General features: G+C 45.0%; 2 protein-coding genes across 2 annotated transcripts; one reads left to right on the top strand and one right to left on the bottom strand.

Annotated features, from left to right (window-relative positions):
- Nucleotides 1–555: 555 nt before the first annotated feature.
- LOC139041192 (olfactory receptor 7E178-like) lies at nucleotides 556–1183 on the top strand (the record flags this gene model as incomplete). The annotated part of the gene is given in 2 exon segments (XM_070491472.1): nucleotides 556–672; nucleotides 674–1183. Coding segments are annotated over 2 exon segments (627 nt in total), but the record flags the coding sequence as incomplete, so codon positions are not given.
- Nucleotides 1184–1626: 443 nt separating this feature from the next.
- On the bottom strand, nucleotides 1627–9688 carry LOC123281826 (palmitoyltransferase ZDHHC19-like). Its single transcript, XM_070491471.1, has 7 exons — nucleotides 9570–9688; nucleotides 9113–9234; nucleotides 8425–8564; nucleotides 7432–7602; nucleotides 6935–7051; nucleotides 6714–6808; nucleotides 1627–1681 (listed from the first exon to the last, which is right to left on the bottom strand). Exons 1-7 carry the CDS (start codon nucleotides 9686–9688, stop codon nucleotides 1627–1629), a joined length of 819 nt encoding a protein of 272 aa, XP_070347572.1.
- Nucleotides 9689–17286: the final 7598 nt, after the last annotated feature.

Here is a 17286-nt window from a genome sequence, read left to right as displayed (position 1 = left end):
TTCTTCAATGAGCAAGGATATTTCTTCTCTATGTTTTGTCTTAAAAGAATTTTGCCTCTATTTTACTGTGATCATGTTATTTGTAATGGTCTTCCTCATTTAACATCCTTTGGTCAAGCGTCTCTAATTTGGTGTGGATAGAAAGCGATGAGTAATACAGAAAAGTAATGAAAGAAGAGTACTATGGAGATTGAGTTTATCCCAATTGAGAAATATTGCTGAGTGTACTGGGGGTGCATGGTCTTCAAGTGTGAATACTTTACTAGTGAAAAGCATAAATCCAAAAATATAGACACAGTCATAGTTGCCATTTTTCTTGTTTCCTTTCATCCAACACTTCTTTTCTTTAATCAAAAGGTGCCCAAGCTACATAGAACAACAAAACCTAACACATGTCTCAGAATTCCTCCTCATGGGACTCTCGGATGATCTGGAACTACAATCTGTTTTCTTTGGGCTCTTCCTGTCCATGTACCTGGTCACCATGCTTGGGAATCTGCTCATCATCCTGACTGTCAGATCTGACTCCCACCTCCACACCCCCATGTATTTCTCTCCAACCTGTCCTTGGCTGACATTGGTTACACTTCCACCACCATCCCCAAGATGACTGTGGACATCCAAATTCACAGGAGAGTCATCTCCTATGTGGGCTGCCTGACACAGATGTCTTTTTTTTATCCTTTTTGGATGTATGGATTGTATGCTCCTCACTGTGATGGCATACGAGCAGTTTGCAGCCATCTGTCACCCACTCCACTATCCAGTCATCACAAACTCACACCTCTGTGGCTTCTTAGTTTTGGCGCCTTTTTTTATCAGCATATTGGAATCCCAGCCACACAATTTGATTGTGTTACAACTTACCTACTTCAAGGATGTGGAAATTTCTAATTTCTTTTATGATCCTTCTCAACTGCTCAACCTTGCCTGTTCTGATACCTCCACCAATGACGTAGTCATGTGTTTTGTTGGTGCCACCTCTGGTTTTCTCCCTATCTCAGGGATCCTTTTTTCTTACTATAAAATTGTTCCCTCCATTCTCAGAGTCCCATCAACAGCTGGGAAGTACAAAGCCTTCTCCACCTGTGGCTCTCACCTGTCAGTTGTTTGCTTATTTTATGGAACAGGCCTGGGGGTTTACCTCAGTTCTGCTGTTTCACATTCCCAAAGAAGGGTGTAATAGCCTTAGTGGTGTACTTGTAAATATCTATGCACGCAACATAGGAGCACCTAAATATATAAAGTAATTATTAAAAGATCTGAAAGGAGAAATAAACAGCAATACCATAATAGCAGGGGACTTTAACATTCCACTTACAGCAATGGCTAGCTCATCCAAACAGAAGATCAAGAAGGAAACGCTGGCCTTAAACAACACTTTAGACCAGATGGAGTTAGTAGATATATACATAACATTCCATCCAAAAACCGCAGAATACACATGCTTTTCAAAGGCACAGGGAACATTCTTCAGGATTGATCACACATTAGGCCACAAAACAAGCCTCAATAAAGTTAAGAAGATTGAAATAATACCAAGCATCTTTTCTGACCATAATGGTATGAAACTAGAAATTAACTACAGGAAGAAAAGCCACAAATATGTGGAGACTAAACAAAATGCTACTGAACAATGACTGGGTCACTGAAGAAATCGAAGGGGAATTCAAAAAAATACCTGGAGACAAACGAAAATGAAAATACGACATGCCAAAATTTATGGGATGCAGCAAAAGTGGTTCTAAGAGAGAAATTTATAGCAATACAGGCCTACCTCAACAATTAACGAGAAAAAAATAATAAATGTTGGAGAGGATGTGGAGAAAAGAGAATCCTTATACACTGCCGGTGGGAGTACAAACTGGTGTAGCCACTATGGAAAACACTATGGCGATTCCTCAAAAAATACCATATGATCCAGCTGTTCCAATACAGGGTATTTATCCAAAGAACATGAAATCAACAATCCAAAGAGATTTATGCATCCCTATGTTCATTACAGCATTACTCACAATAGCCAAGACATGGAAGCAACCCAAGAGCCCTTCTAAGGATGAATGGATAAAGACAATGGGGTATATACATACAATGGAAATGGGCCATAAAAAAAGATAAAACTTCCCATTTGCAACAACATAGATGGACCTTGAGGGTATAATGTCAAGCGAACGGAAACCACTCCAGACACTTCCACCCTCGTTCCTCACTTCTCTGCTTTCCCACCTCTCATTTATTTCTACACTTGTGCCTTCACTGAACTTCACTATCCGGAAGGGCAGTTGGTTGGGGCCAAATCGTACTTCCCTAACCAAACTCACATGGCCCTGGACATCCGGGCTGAAGATCCTGAGCACCCAGTGCAGTAAAGGTCAAGCCCAAAGGTCAAGTCCTTCCCTGGACACTATTGACTAGGTTCTCCTCCTCCCTGCCCTCCACCCATCGGCTGGTCCCCCTTCTCCCCCTCCAGTGCAGGCCGAGTCTCACCCCACCTTCAAGGGCCTGAGCTACAAAATGTTTGTCATAACTGAAAGTGGCCCAGAAGCACCTCTGCCCACTACCAGCTCCCCTGCGTCCCTGTCACAGAGATTTTCATCATCAGCACTGTTCTCCACCAAAAGGAACCAGGGCTCCACGCAGGGCACTGACCCCTGGGGGACGAAAAGTCAAGTTGGCTCCAGAATGTCCCATTGTTGCCAGAAAGCAACACTAACCATTGTGAGAGTTTGCTGTCTGCAATACTTAAGGAGTTTAAAGCATTTAAGGAAAGCTAAATGGTAAAAGGAGTTTGGTTAAATTTACAATCAAAATTTCAAATTTTGAGAAATAAATTTTGATTTATGAGATGTTTATGAAGTACGGGAAAATGTTGCTTGTTCAATGCTTAAAGGAGTGATAACTGTCGGATGAATTCACAAGAACTGACCAATAAATCGAGCCCCATCTTCTCTCCACATGGGACCCTCTCAGCCATGACTGGAACCAACAGCTCTAAGCTTCCCACACTGTCCTCTCTCACTGATCCAGACCTGGGTCTCCTGCTCCAACTGTGAGTCTCAAATGCCGTCACGCTCCACCGGACCAAGACCCAAGTGGGCGTCTTGTCGCCCCTTCTACCCACCTCCCTGCGGCCTCTGCTCTCTCACCTTCTTCTCCAGGGCTTAGGGCACCAGGCTTCTCTCTCTCTCTCTCTCTCTCTCTCTCCCTCTCTCTCTCTCTCTCTCTCTCTTTCTATCGCAAAGCCTTATGCATTCCTTTGTCTGCATTTTCACTCGTTAGCTCATAAATATTTGGGGGCCTCAACAATGTTCCAAGCACTGTGCTGGGGACCGAGGATATGCCACAAACAATGGAGCCAACTGTAACCTGCAGGGTGGTGAGGGCAGCTGGGGAGTGGAGAGCAGCCGAGAGAGGGGATCAGAGGGAAGAGCAGGCAGCCCAGGCCAAGACTCCACCAGGCAGGCAGAGCTGCAGCAGCCAGGAAAGCAGAGGGAGCCAGGCCCGAGAGGCTGGGGACGGCCACTGCAGGTGCCTTCAGTTTCAGATGGGGCTGTGTGGAGCCCAGAAACATCTGTCTGAGGACTGCCCACTGGTTTTGGCCACGCAGGGAACGCAGCATCAGTGTGACAGTATGAGGACAGAGGCTGAAGTGGGCTGGGGAAGGTGAAGAATGATGCTAGCGTGCATAGCCAACTCTTTCAGGAACCAGGGCTCTGCTGAGGGGAGAGTAGGACAGGTGGAGTGGAGGACCATGATGTTAATGGATGTTTGTTTTGTTTTGAAGATGAGAGAGACATGAACATGTGTAAATGATGAAGGGAAGAAATGGTAATCATAGTAACAACAGAGAGGACACTTACTAGTATGAGCCACTGTTCTATGTGTCTTACACAAATTAACCCATGCTACCCCCTTTTACAGATGGGGAAACTGAGGCACCAGGTGGCTAGGTAACATACCAAAGATCTCCCTGTTGCTATGTTGTGGAGCTGTGATTTAAGTTTATGCTGTGGAGCTGTGATTTAAGTTTAAGGTCCAGTGCCCTTGCTATATCAACTACTAAGTGGCCCCAGCAGACATTGTTGTCAGGCATGGAGGTAGGAAGGAAATGAAATCGAGGTGTGTGAAGAACACCTGAAATGGGTTCTGCAGGATATGGGAAAGAGGGCCTGCTGAAAAGAGAAGATCACACTTAGGTTTCTTAAGGCTGGAGATCCTGGATTGGGAGAGCCTCATTCTGAGCCGTGGAGGGAGGGCAGGCCTATGGCCTGACCTGGGGCTGAAGAAGTACAGGATATGGGAAGGGACAGTGCTGCCCAAGAGAGGCTGAAATGATGGACTGAGGCTGGAGAGAGAAGACAGGCAGACCACAGGGGGCTGACGAGTAAGGGCTGAGCAGAGGAGTCCCAGGGGAGCTGGGAACGAAATATGGGTGGGGTGGAGTGCCTGAGTGGTGACTAGAAGGATGGGAGGTGTGGGGACAGAGGGCTCCTCTGTCCTTTCAGCTGTCTCATTGCCTCCAGCCCTGCCCTCATCAATGTGGCCCACTACAGTCTTCCTAAAACAGCTCTGAGTCAACTCATCATCCTGCTGAAGGAAACCCACGGCCAAGATGTTCACTTTTACCATTTCAACTCAACATTCTACCAGAGGTCCAAGACACTGCAGTAAGAAAAGAAAAAAGAGTAAAGCCATGCATGTTGGAAAGGAAGAAATGAAACTGCCCTTACTCTCAGATACATGATTTTCCACATAGGATCAACAAAAAAGTGAGTCTAGCAAAACTGCAAGATCCAAGTCCAATATATAAAATTCCATTGTATTTTCTTATAATAATAAACAAATGGAAAGGAAATTTTAAAAAATTTATAATAGCACAAAATACCATGAAGTACTTAGAAAAAATCTAACACAGTGTATGCAAGATCCATATACTGAAAACTACAAAACACTAATGAAAGAAATCAGGAACAACATAAAGAATCGGAGAGGTATCCCACGTTCATGGATTCAAAACTCAATATTCTTAAAATGTCAAATTTCCAAATTGGTCTATAGGTTCAATGAAATCCAAATGAAAATCTCAGCAAACATTTTTGTAGAAATTCACAAGCTGATAATAAAATATATATGGAAAATCAAAGGAATTAGGATACCCAGAAGAACTTTGAAAAAAAAACAAAAAAGACGGAGATCTCATATTGCGTGATTTCAAGACTTAATAGAAAGCTACTGAGGAAGACAGTGTGACACTGGCAAAAGAACAGAGTTCAGAAATACTCCCATATCTGTATAGTCAATTGATTTTTGACAAATGTTCAAAGGCAACCCAATGGAAAAAGGATTTATTTTAAACAAATGGTGTTAGCACAACTCATACGCAAAAAAACATAAATCTTGACCCATACCTTGCATCAGATACAAAATTTAACCCACAATGAATCAGAGGCCTGAACAGGAAATCTAAAACTATAGAACTTCTAGAAGAAAACATATGAAAAAAATATTTGTGGCCTTGGGTTAGGCAAAGATTGCTTAATTACAACACCAGAAACACAATCCATAAAAGAAAAACTGATATGGCACTTCACCAAATTTAAAAGTTCTGATCTTTGACAAACACTGTAAAGGAAATGGGATAATAAGCAAAAGTCTGGGGAAAATATTTGCAAAACACATATCTGAATCCAGAATATACACAGAACTCTTAAAACTCAATAAGAAGAAAACAACACAATTTTCTGGAATGGTCAAAAGATTGGAACAGACATAAAATCACAGATATACAGACGGTAAATAAGAAGATGAAAAGATGCTCACCATCATTAGTCATTAGGAAGATGCAAATTAAAACCACAATGAGATACACCAAACATTTGTTAGACTAGCTAAGATGGGAAAACAAAAAACAAAAAAAACCTGACAGTGCCAAATGACAGTGAGGATGCAGAAGCAACCAGAATTCTCATATATTGCTTGTGGGAATGCAAAATGGTACAGGCATTTTGGAAGACAATTTGGCAGTTGCTTACAAAGTTAAACATTCAGTTACCATATAACCCAGCAATGCCTCTCTTAATGTTATTTACCCAAAAAGAAGGGAAAACTTTATGTTCATGGGCCTGCACACAAATGTTTATGGCTGCTTTTTTACAATCACCAAAAACTGGAAAGAACCCAAATGTCCTTCAACTGACAAATGGATAAACAAGCTGTGGTATATCCATATGATGGAATAGTACAAAGCAAAAAAAAAAAAAAAAAAGGTAAATTTTACTGCATGTAAAAAAAAAAAAAAAAAAAAAATCCTGCCACGGTTCCCAGGTTTCCAGGCATGAAAACTAAATTCTCCACCTGACTTTCTGGGCCTTTTCAATCTGGCCAATGCCAAGCTGGCCATTTGATTTCCCATCCACTTTCTGTTCCAATTACAACTGTCTCCTCACCGTCCTCTCAACAGCCTGCAGACTCTGGGTCTTCCCCGCCTTTTTGCAAACTGTGCCCCTCACCTGCAATGCCCTCCCCTCTGCCCTCTGCCCTCTGCCCACCCAAAACCCTCTCCACTGGCGGTTCTCTCTGACCTCTCTGTTCCTCCTGAGTTCGTGCTGCACAGCGTAGGGCAGGCCCTCTCTCAGTGTTCATGGGCGTCTGGCGGGGGTTATTCTGACTTCAGGTTCTTTATCAACACAAGCGCAGGATGGAGCCTCACTCACCTCACCGCCCAGCGCCCAAAATCATGCACCTGTGGCTTGGCACACAGTAGACCTGCAACCTGAGCTGAATCTGGGTCTGAAGGGCAACGAAGCACCTTCGACAGAAGTGAAGCGTGACAACCAGTGTGCCGCAGAAACAGCGGAAAGTGCAGACAGAGGTCCGGGAGGGGCAAGGTGACCGCCCACAGCCCCGTGTCGTGGCGCCCCCCGGGCCCGCTTACCTTGCCCTCGTGGGAACGCTGGGCCGCGCTCACCGACCTGACCTTGATTAGCAGCAGCACGAAGTGAAGCAGCAGGAAGCCGGCGGCGGGTATGGCCGCTAGGATGCCGCCCACGAGCTAAGAACAGCGCCGCCAACCGTCCTCCGGGGCCCCGCCCCTCACCCAGACTCCGCCCCAACGGCCGCGCCCACGAGCGGAGCGGAGGGTCTACCCGCTCCCTGCGCTCCAGCCCCAGGTAAACCTCAGCACATCCTGCTGTCCAGGCCCCCGGGCTGCCTCCATCCAAGACCCTGCCAGATCCTAAACTCTCCCCCTGAGCCTCCTAGCCCCTTCCATCCCCCCGACCCTACCACCATCAACTCCTCCCAGACTGGGTCTCCCGGAGGCTTCTCTCTTGAACCCCGCCCACCACTCGCCTCGCCCCCGTGACCCAGCCCATTGTTGTCCCCACCCTGCCCACCTCTCCCCAAGGGGGCTCCGCAGCCTGATTGATACACGATGATCTTGTCCGTGGTGAATGGCAGGTGAATCGTGCGCACCAGGAAGATCAGGCAGGTGACCAGCATGGCGTCCGAGTACAGGCATAGCGACTGGACCAGCAGCATGAAGACGCGGAAATTGCTGTGACCGATGCAATTATTGACCCACTTGCAGTGGTGGTCAAATTCCTGGGTGAGAGGGAGAGTGGGCGCCGTCGAGGACCCGACCTCTGGCTTAGCCTCCATCGCCCCTAAACCTGAGCCTTACCCTAGACCCCTAGGCCATCAGCCCCTGGTCTCCAGCGCTGTCTCCCTTCCCCCAGAGAAACTAAGCTAAAAAGTCCCTATCGCTGGCATTTCTGTGGTTAGAGCACTTTAGGGCTCTGTAGCTCAAGGTCACCTGTCAAGAGGCCTCTAGAGACAAGACATGCCTGGCCTTCTGTGGCACCTCAGCAGGACTTCTGTTTTCTCTTCCACTGAATGAGAGTAATAATGACACCCCTAACCCCCCAGCCTCCAAGGGTTGTAAGAAGCAGATAAGACAGCACATTTGCAAACCTTGGCAGGCTCTGCACACAAGGGAAACAAACTCTCAGAACCCAGGAGATTGTCTGGCCTGAACCCAAGAGAGGACAGGCAAATCTCCCTAGGCCAGGCCTACAGTCAGCCAAAGGGCCCTTGAGCATCTAATGTCAGCGAGCCCTGGGGTGGGACAAGGGTTTCTTTCCCCTCCCTGGCCTGACTAGGCCAAGCATAGACATGGATGCACCTGTGCCTTTCAGCACCTGGGCAGGCAGGGGCCAGCCTCCCAGGACAGATGCAGGCACAGAGGCAGTGACCTGAATGAGTGACCAAGAGTGGCTGGGAGTTACTGCCACCCTTGGCCTTTAGCAGTGGTTTCAAGCCTGCCACTGCCCACCCCCCCACCCCCCGTGGAAGTGGGCCTCCTGGTCCCAACCAGGTGCTGGGGGGGTGGGTGGGCACAGGTGGTCAGATGAGAGGGGCGCTCACCTCCACACAAATGTTGCACCAGGTGATGTGGTAGGTCCGGAGTGGGCGGAGGAAGCAGCACTTTGGGCACCACTGCAGGAGGAAGGCCCTGTGGTTCACCCACACCACAGGCGCCATCATGGGGCCCAGTTCGTTGGAGCCTGGCATGGGAAGAGGACTGGGCAGCAACAGCAGCCCTCCCATCACTCTGCTGCTGGTGGGGGTGGGGGGCAGCCCCGCCGCATCACAGGGCTCCAGGAAGGGTGGGGAGGAGGTGGGCAGGGGAATCCCTGGTCCCCACTCAGTGGACTGACCACACTCAGAGAGGCTGGCAGTCCACAGGAAGGTAGTTTCCAGCCAGAGGAGCTCTGTGAGGACACAGGCCTTTGAAACTGGGATTGATGCTTTAAGGAGTGCATGCAGTGGGAAGGTAGAAGAGAACTGAGTGGTTGCCAAGAGCTGGCTTCTCTCCCTGGTCTGCCCCGAGCTTCCCCCACCAAGGCAAATGGAAACCTCCAGAATGCTGTTTTTCCACATCCTGGTGGCTTGGGAAATGAAGCGCCAGAAGCAGGGCCCAAGCAAATGAGGTTGTGGGGGGAAAGGGTCATGAGGCCCAAGGATGGGAGATGGGGGAGCACGTTAGGAATCATCCTTGCAGCCAGGAGCCTGTAGGCTGCTACCTCCTTCTCCCAGGGAGCTGAGAGCTCACCTTGATGCAAGATGCCAGGGTCTGACAAGTGGAGGGAAAGGAGACTGCAGAAGGTGAGGACGAAGAGGGGGCCTGTGAAAATGGGATAGACCCACTCCCCGTTCTGGGCCAGCCATCTGCAACTGAGACCAGAGCAGGACTCAGCCCTGATCTTGGGGTCCCAGAGCTCCCCCTAGGACTCAGTCCACCTGGTCAGGACTCACAGACCTTAAAGTCTGCTCTAAATATCCAGGCTAGTGACAGATCCTCAGAGGCTCCACCCAATACTACCCGCCACCACCAGCTGCCAAAGGCGCCAAGCACTCTGTGCCTCAGTGCCTTTGCACCTTCGAGTCCCTCTACCTAGAATATCCTCCATTCCCTGACCCCTCTTCTGCACTTCCCCTGCTCCATACCATGATCTTTGTTCCCTTCCATCTGTCTGTCAGAAACCTGCCGGCTTGTGTGGGAGACTCACGGGAATGCGAAGCAGAGGCCACTGACAACGAGCAGCAGCACTCCACGGAAGGCAGCAAATAGGCTTGGGAGCATCCAAGGAAGTGGGCCCTGAGGCCTGCCATCCTCTGAGAGTGGCATGGCTGGGCCCCCTCTGCCTACAGGCACCCTCCCCGATCCTGGCTCCAGGAGCCCTGTGTCCACAGCAACCGCTGAAGCCACAGGAAGTGCTGAAGCCACAGCCCAGGGTGGAAGGCAGAAGTCTCACTGTGATATCACAGAGGCTGAGGAGAATGTGGGCTCAGGGCTCTGAAGCCTGTGACCAGCCCTTCCACCAGCCACCCCTGCCAGCCCCTCTTGTGCTGGGGACTGAGAGGTCCTGTCCCGCCATGTTGGCTTCCAGACCTCATGAGAGTAGAGAAGCACGTGGGGAGAAGGATGTGATTCCAGTCGTCCTTTTAGGCAAAGTGCTAATCGAAGCACACGGTACGCATTGCTCACTCTGTCTCCAGTTTTTCCTTTTTGCTATCACAGAATTCCACTTTGGGGGAGCGAGCAGCAAAATAATTTTCCAGCTTCCCTCGTTTCTGGGCTTTTCATGACACAATTCTGGTCAATGAGATGTAAGTGGATGTCTGTTGATTGTTTCTAGGAAAGCTTTTGTCTTCCTGATAAAAGGGGAAAAGGACACCATTGGCACAGCTCTGTTCCTTCTTCCTGTCTTGAACGTAGACGTGCTGGCCAGGGGTGTCCCCTGGACCCACTAGGCAACAAGTTAACATGCTACAGAGACAACGTTAGATGACATGTTGAGTCACTGCCCCAGTCTTGAACTGCCTCCCTCTGAGACGCTTATTATGTGAGAAAATAACTGGCTTCTCTGTTAGATGCAGCTGGCAGTTGTCATTCGTTTTAGCCACTGAACGTCCGAGCCCCTCTGTGTTTAGAAGATTCCCCAGACTATGACTGACAGCGCTAACAGGCCTGTGACACAGGTGCCACCAGTTAGTCTCAGAGCTACTATGAGAAACCAACCGGGGAGTCTTTGCTGAGAGGCAGCCACTGCACACATTTTCAGAGCGCCTGTGTGTTGGAGTGTAGTGGCCATTGTGAAGATCACTTTAATTTCAACAGTGATTGTATTATTCTTGAACGTGGGTAAAATATGTAATTCCATGATTCCTACTTTACTTTAAAAACTTGGACTGATGTGGAATGGGAGTAAGGGACCTGCAACGTTCTGAGGAAATTAATTTGATTAAAACTAGAGGGGGCCGGCCCTGTGGCCAAATGGTTAAGTTCATGCTCCACTTCAGTGGCCCAGGGTTCATCGGTTGGGATCCTTGGCGAAGACCTACGCATTACTCATCAAGCCATGCTGTGGCAGCATCCCACACAGAAGAACTAGAATGACCTGCAACTAGGATATACGGCTATGTATTGTGGCTTTGGGGATAAAAAAAAAAAAAAAAAAAAAACAGGAAGATTGGCAGCTTATGTTAGCTCAGGGCCAATCTTCCCCACCAAAAAGTATACTTAAGACAAAAGGGGGCCACCCCATGACCAATGATTAAGTTCACGTGCTCAGCTTCAGTGGCCCAGGGTTGGCAGGTTTGGATCCCTGGCGTGGACCTATGCAGAACTCATCAAGCCATGCTGTGGCAGCATTCCACCTGGAGTTTCTAAAATGACTTACAACTAGGATATAGAAATATGTCATGGGGCTTTGGGGAGAGAGAAGAAAAACAGGAAGATTGGCAACAGATGTTAGCTTAGGGCCAATCTTCCTTACCAAAAAGTATACCTTAAAAAAAAAAGGAAAAAAGAAACGGTACCCTTGGGCCAAAGGCAGCCTGCCTGACCCTGAAGTTAAAAAAAAGCAAAAGTCCTTTTTAACACAGAATTATTACTTTTATTTTCTTGTCTATAGAAACATATTTTTTCTTCATGACATTCAATTCTTAATTTAAACACATGTTGTAAGAATATTGTCTTATACTTGATGAGATTATATTTTAAATACTAAATTTGAAAGCTTTAGATATTTTCATTTGTTACAATGTCACATAATTGTTATATGTATGCACATTTAAAATATCTACATATTGAAATATTTAAAATCAATTTTTTAAAGTGTATGTATAGTAGAGAGGAAGAACTGACAGCTTAGAAGAGAAATGATCTTTGAATCACAGTCTGTTTTCAACCTGATGCACTAAAAAGTTATTACGTGCCCTTTGTCTATTCTACCCGATGGTAGAGAGTTATTATCTCACTTAACGTACATGAGTAATGTCAATTGTAAGCAAATTAATAGAATGACAAAACAGAATTAATAGAATGGTAGGAGATTCCTCACTTCTAGAAAATGCTGAGTGGTTGTTATGTTGCCTTCTGCTATGCTGTCTACAGGACTGTTAGTCTGATTAATAACATGGCCAACACTCTGACCCTTTCTTATCCTCAGACACCTATACTCACATAGAGCAACAGCTCTTTGATGTTGCTATTTTCTGATACTGGGCCCCAAATTCAGAAGAATAAAATTGGCCTTGTGTCTTTTTCTCAGTTAGGTAATACTAAAGGTTTGCCACCCATCCCCACCCCCAAAACCCTTGACATAGCACTCTCAAGCATCAAAGGATGTTAAAAACATAGAGATAGGGGCCAGCCCAGTGGCATAACACTTAAATATGTGCACTCTGTTTCAGCCTCCTGGGGTTCACAGGTTTGGATCCCAGATGCGGACCTACAGACTGCTGGTCGTGCCACACTGTGGCAGCATCCCACACACAAAATAGAGGAAGATTGGCACAGATGTTAGCTCAGGGACAATCTTCCTCAAGCAAGAAGAGGAAGATTGGCAACAGATGTTACCTAAGGTACAATTTCCTCAGCAAAAAAAGAACAAAGAGAATGAACATGCTTCATATTTTCTACATGTGCTCAATGATATTGTAAGAGCTGCCCTATTTATCGGGCCCATATTGTAAGGTAAACTGATAAATAAGATTTAATCTCATTTTTGCATGGGTAACAGTTATCAATATGAAACCAAGCATGAAGAAGTTAAAATATCTTTCCTAGAGCAAAAAACTTTGAGTGAAGCTTTGCTAACTGCAGGTGTGCACATTCAGCATAATCAATTGCTGCTTCAAACCAACCAGCTCTTTGTATCCCTCCTTAGTATAGGAGTGAGCTGTCTTTCCCAGAAAGTCAAGGTCCAGACATCAAGACTCAGCCTCACAAGGCCAAATGCAGTCTGAAGATGAAAACTAACCAGAAAAGTTCAGTCAAGGAAAAATAAATTCAGTCTTCAAGACCAAACACAGGCTAGTGGAAAGGTGCCACCCAGCACGGTCACATGCTACCCCTCCCCTGTTCAAACCCCAGCACACGCTCTCCCTCCCCTTTCTAAAACCGCCAGCTTTTTCCCCTCGAGGAGGTGGATCTGAGTTCTAACTCCCATCTCCTCCTCTGTCTGCCTTTCAATAGTAAACCTCTTTCCTTACCGCAAGCCTGGTGTTTCAGTTTTTTTTCTTTATTGGCCCTACTGAATGGCAGCTAAACAAACCTGTGTTTGGGTTTGGTAACAAATATGAATAAGTTTTCAGTAATTTGGATTCTCTAGCAGAGTGGGGAAAATCATCCTCGAATTCAAGTGAACTGCCAACACAAAGGCTGTCCATGCATGGCTTCTAAGAATATTTTATTCCTTGGTTTAAAACACATGCCAATTGGAAGCAATTGTGGCACACAGTTTACATACAGATTAATCTGTGTTTCCACTGTTCATTAATCCATTTTCCCCTCAGGTTAATTATCAGTGAAGTCTTCCTGGAATAATTATGTGGCCCCATGCACTTATGTACCTCACCCCAATAGAGATTCCACTCTCCTCCATTCTGACAATGTTAGCTACTCTAATAAGTTGACCTGCCTGGCCTCAACACATGGTTTCTCCGCTCCCTTCATTTTTGACTGAAGGTCACCACTAGAAGCTACAGACCAGAGATTGGGTCTTCCAGAAGAAACATCAGACAAGGAAAGCCTGAGAAAGGGATGTAGGGAACAGACCCATGTTTACCACCTTCCTCGAAGAAGCGGAGGTGACCCCCAGAGCAGACAGGGGGACCTGAAACTCGAGACTCCAGGACTACAGGGTCTGGAAACAGATGACTTTAGGAACATAGACTGTTGAGCCAGGGTTGACAGAATGAGAATTCACGACATATGACTGATTAACACCAATGAGAGAAATGTCATGATGGCTATTTGTTTCAGAATTTGTGGCTATTTGTTTCAGAATAGTGTCGATCAATTTTAATGGTTTTTTTCTGTTGAGCATACAGCAAGGTCCCTTTTTATACTTTCTGTTCCATCTCCAAAGTCTGACTTATGCAGGCTACAACCATGACTATGACAAAGGTCAAAATTATCTGATTATTGGTTTTTCATTTAAATCTTTCCTTGTTTGATATATTGATCAAAAATATATGGAAAGAGCAATCAAGTTTTAAAGAGCAAAACTACTTCTTCACCTGGGCTCACCCTATCAGAATCCAGGCATATATAAGAGGTCTTACATACTAGCACTCCGAGTGTTGAATTTGGAAAACTGTGAATATATTTTACAAGCTAATTAATTCTCAGGAAAGCTTTAAAATGATGCCCTAACAATTGGAACACAGAGGAGTGCTTTTACACAATGTTAAGCCTAGGAAAATTCCAGCTGTCCTATGAACATTCTATGAAACATTTAAACTACATTTTGTAGATAGCTCCACTTATTAATGTCTATGATAACTCGATGGGAACTATAGCATATGTTTAAAAATAGATACTCAGCCCCTGCATGAACACTTTCCCCACTGGTGGGTAAGCCCTCTGTGCCACGGTGGTCCCAAGGAGTTGAACAGGCTCAGACAACTCAAGAAAGCCCCTCCCACCAAGCACAGCAGTTGGCATGACCAAAAGGAGAAGTGGTGGCAGATCTATGCACCTGGGTAAAAGATTTCCTGGCCAGAACAAGCACCCATAGGATCCCTACAACTTCCAGCAAAAGGGGTGGGATCAGAAACACAGCTTCTGCTTCCTCCCAGCTGTAGCAGGTGGAATCTATGACCTGATATGACCAGAAATGCACTGGCAAAAGATTAGTTCATCAAACATCATGAGAAACTACAGCAACAATTCAGAGCAGGAGGAAAATGACAATTCTCCAGACACCAACCCTGAAGTCACAGAAAGTTACCACCTAAATGACAGAGAATTCTAAATAGCTATCAGAAAAAACTAAATGAGTTACAGGAAAACTCAGAAAGACAGTTCAACGAAATCAGGAATAAAATTAATGAACAGAGGGAATTCTTCACAAAAGAGATTGAAACTTTACAGAAAAACCAATCAGAAATGTGGGAGGTGAAAAACATGATGAGTAAGATAAAGAAAAATCTGGAGCCCTAAAATAACAGAGCTGATATTAGGGAGACAGAATTCACAATTTAAAGGATGGAAATATAGAAATGCTTCAGGTGGAGGAGGAGAGAGAACTAAGGCTACAAATAAATGAGGAAATTCTCAGAGAAATATCCTACTCAATTAGAAATGCAACATAAGGATTACAGGTATTCCAGAGGAAGACAAGGTGGAGAAATGAGCAGAGAGCTTGTTCAAAGAAATAACAGCTGACAACTTTCCAAATTTGGAGAAGGTGCTGGAATTACAAGTAAAAGAAGCTAAAGGAACTCCTATTTCCATCAATGTAAAAAGACCTTCCCTAAGGCATGTAGTAGTTAAATTGGCAGAGCTCAGTGACAAAAAATATTAAGGGCAGAAAGGCAGAAAAAATAACTTACAAAGGAACACCTATCAGGATTTCAGCAGAAACCTATGGGCTAGGAGAGAGTAGAATGATATATTCAAAATTCTTAAAGACAAGATCTTTCAACCAAGAATACTCTATCCAGTGAAAATATTCTTCAGATATGGTGGAGAAATAAAAACTTCCCCAGATAAATAAAAGGTGAGGGAGTTCATCATCACAAGACCACCCATATCCCCACAATTAATGATCAAGAAGGCCCTCATACGTGCCAGAAAAAAGGAGAGAACGTGTTTACAAAGCCTTGAGTGAGGAGATAAATAGGCAGACAAAATCAGGAAATTTCAGGTCTCTATCAGAACAGGTTAGCAAAGAGTTAATTACAACCTTAAAGATCACAGAAAGACAAACATCGAAAATACCTATGATCACTTCATTTTAACCACAAACTGACAACACAACTCAGAATAAGTTGTGACAACCATAACTTAGGGAAGAGGAAAAGGATGGAACCTCCTCAGAGTAAGGAAATAAGGGACCATCAGAAAATAGACTATCTCATCTATAAGACTTTTTATACAAACATCAAGGTAAACACAAAATAAAAAATCAGAGCAGAGCCACGAATGATGAAGAGAAAAGAGAAAACCATCACAGAGAATCACCAAACTGCATTAGCAATCTGAAATACAACAAATGAGAAACAAGGGAAGTACAGGACAACTGGGACACAATTGATAAAATGGCTGCATTAAGCCCTCATATATCAATAGTCACTCTAAATGTGAATGGGTTGAATTCCCCAATCCAAAGACACAGACTGGCAGGATGAATTAAAAAACAAAACCCGACAATATGCTGCCTCCAGGAAACACATCTCAGCTCTAAAGACACACACTGGATCAGGGTGAAGGAATGGAAGACGATACTCCAAGCTAATGGCAAACAGAAGAATGCAGATGTTACCATCCTTATATGAGGCAAAATACGCTCAAGATAAAAAAGACAATGAGACATAAAGAGGGGCAGTGTATACAGATAAAAGGGACACTCCACCAAGAGGATAAACACTTATAAATATATATGCACCCAAAACAGGAGCACCAAAGTACATAAAGCAACCATTAACAAACCTAAAAGGAGATATTAACAGCAACACAATAATAGTAGGGAACCTTGACACCCCGCTTACATCAATGGATGGATCATCCAGAGAGAAAGTCAACAAGGAATTAGTGGAATTAAATGAAAAACTAGACCAGGTGGACTTAATAGTCATAGAGAACAGTCCATCCAATGGACATACAATGGCACATGGAACATTCTCCAAGCTGTACCGTATGTTGGGAAACAAGGCAAACCTCAATAAACTTAAGAAGATTGAAATCATATCAAGCGTATTTTCTGACCATAATTCTGTGAAACTAGAAATCAAATACAAGAACAAAAGCTAGGAAAGTAATGAATATGAGGAGATTAAACAACACGCTACTGACCAACAATGGATCATTGAAGAAATTAAAGGGAAATCAAACAATATGAGACAATTGCAAATGAAAATACAATGTACCAACTTTTTTTTATTGAGTTATTGATAGGTTACAATCTTGTGAAATTTCAGTTGTACATTAATGTTTGTCAGTCATGCTGTAGGTGCACCACTTCACCCTTTGAGCCCACCCCCCACCCCACCTTTCCCCTGGTATCCACTAAACTGTTCTTAGTCAATAATTTTAAATTCCTCATATGAGTGGAGTCATACACAGATTGTCCTTCTATCGCTGGTTTATTTCACTTAACATAATTCTCTCAAGGTCCATCCATGTTACTGCAAATGGAATGATTTTGTTCTGTTTTGCAGCTGAGTAGTATTCCATTGTATATATGTACCACATCTTCTTTATCCATTCGTCTG

This window comes from Equus asinus, chromosome 20 (genome assembly GCF_041296235.1).
Source record: "Equus asinus isolate D_3611 breed Donkey chromosome 20, EquAss-T2T_v2, whole genome shotgun sequence".
Lineage (NCBI taxonomy): Eukaryota > Metazoa > Chordata > Mammalia > Perissodactyla > Equidae > Equus > Equus asinus.
The sequence above is the reverse complement of the archived record's forward strand: the minus strand, read 5'-3'. Positions and strand labels throughout refer to the sequence as shown.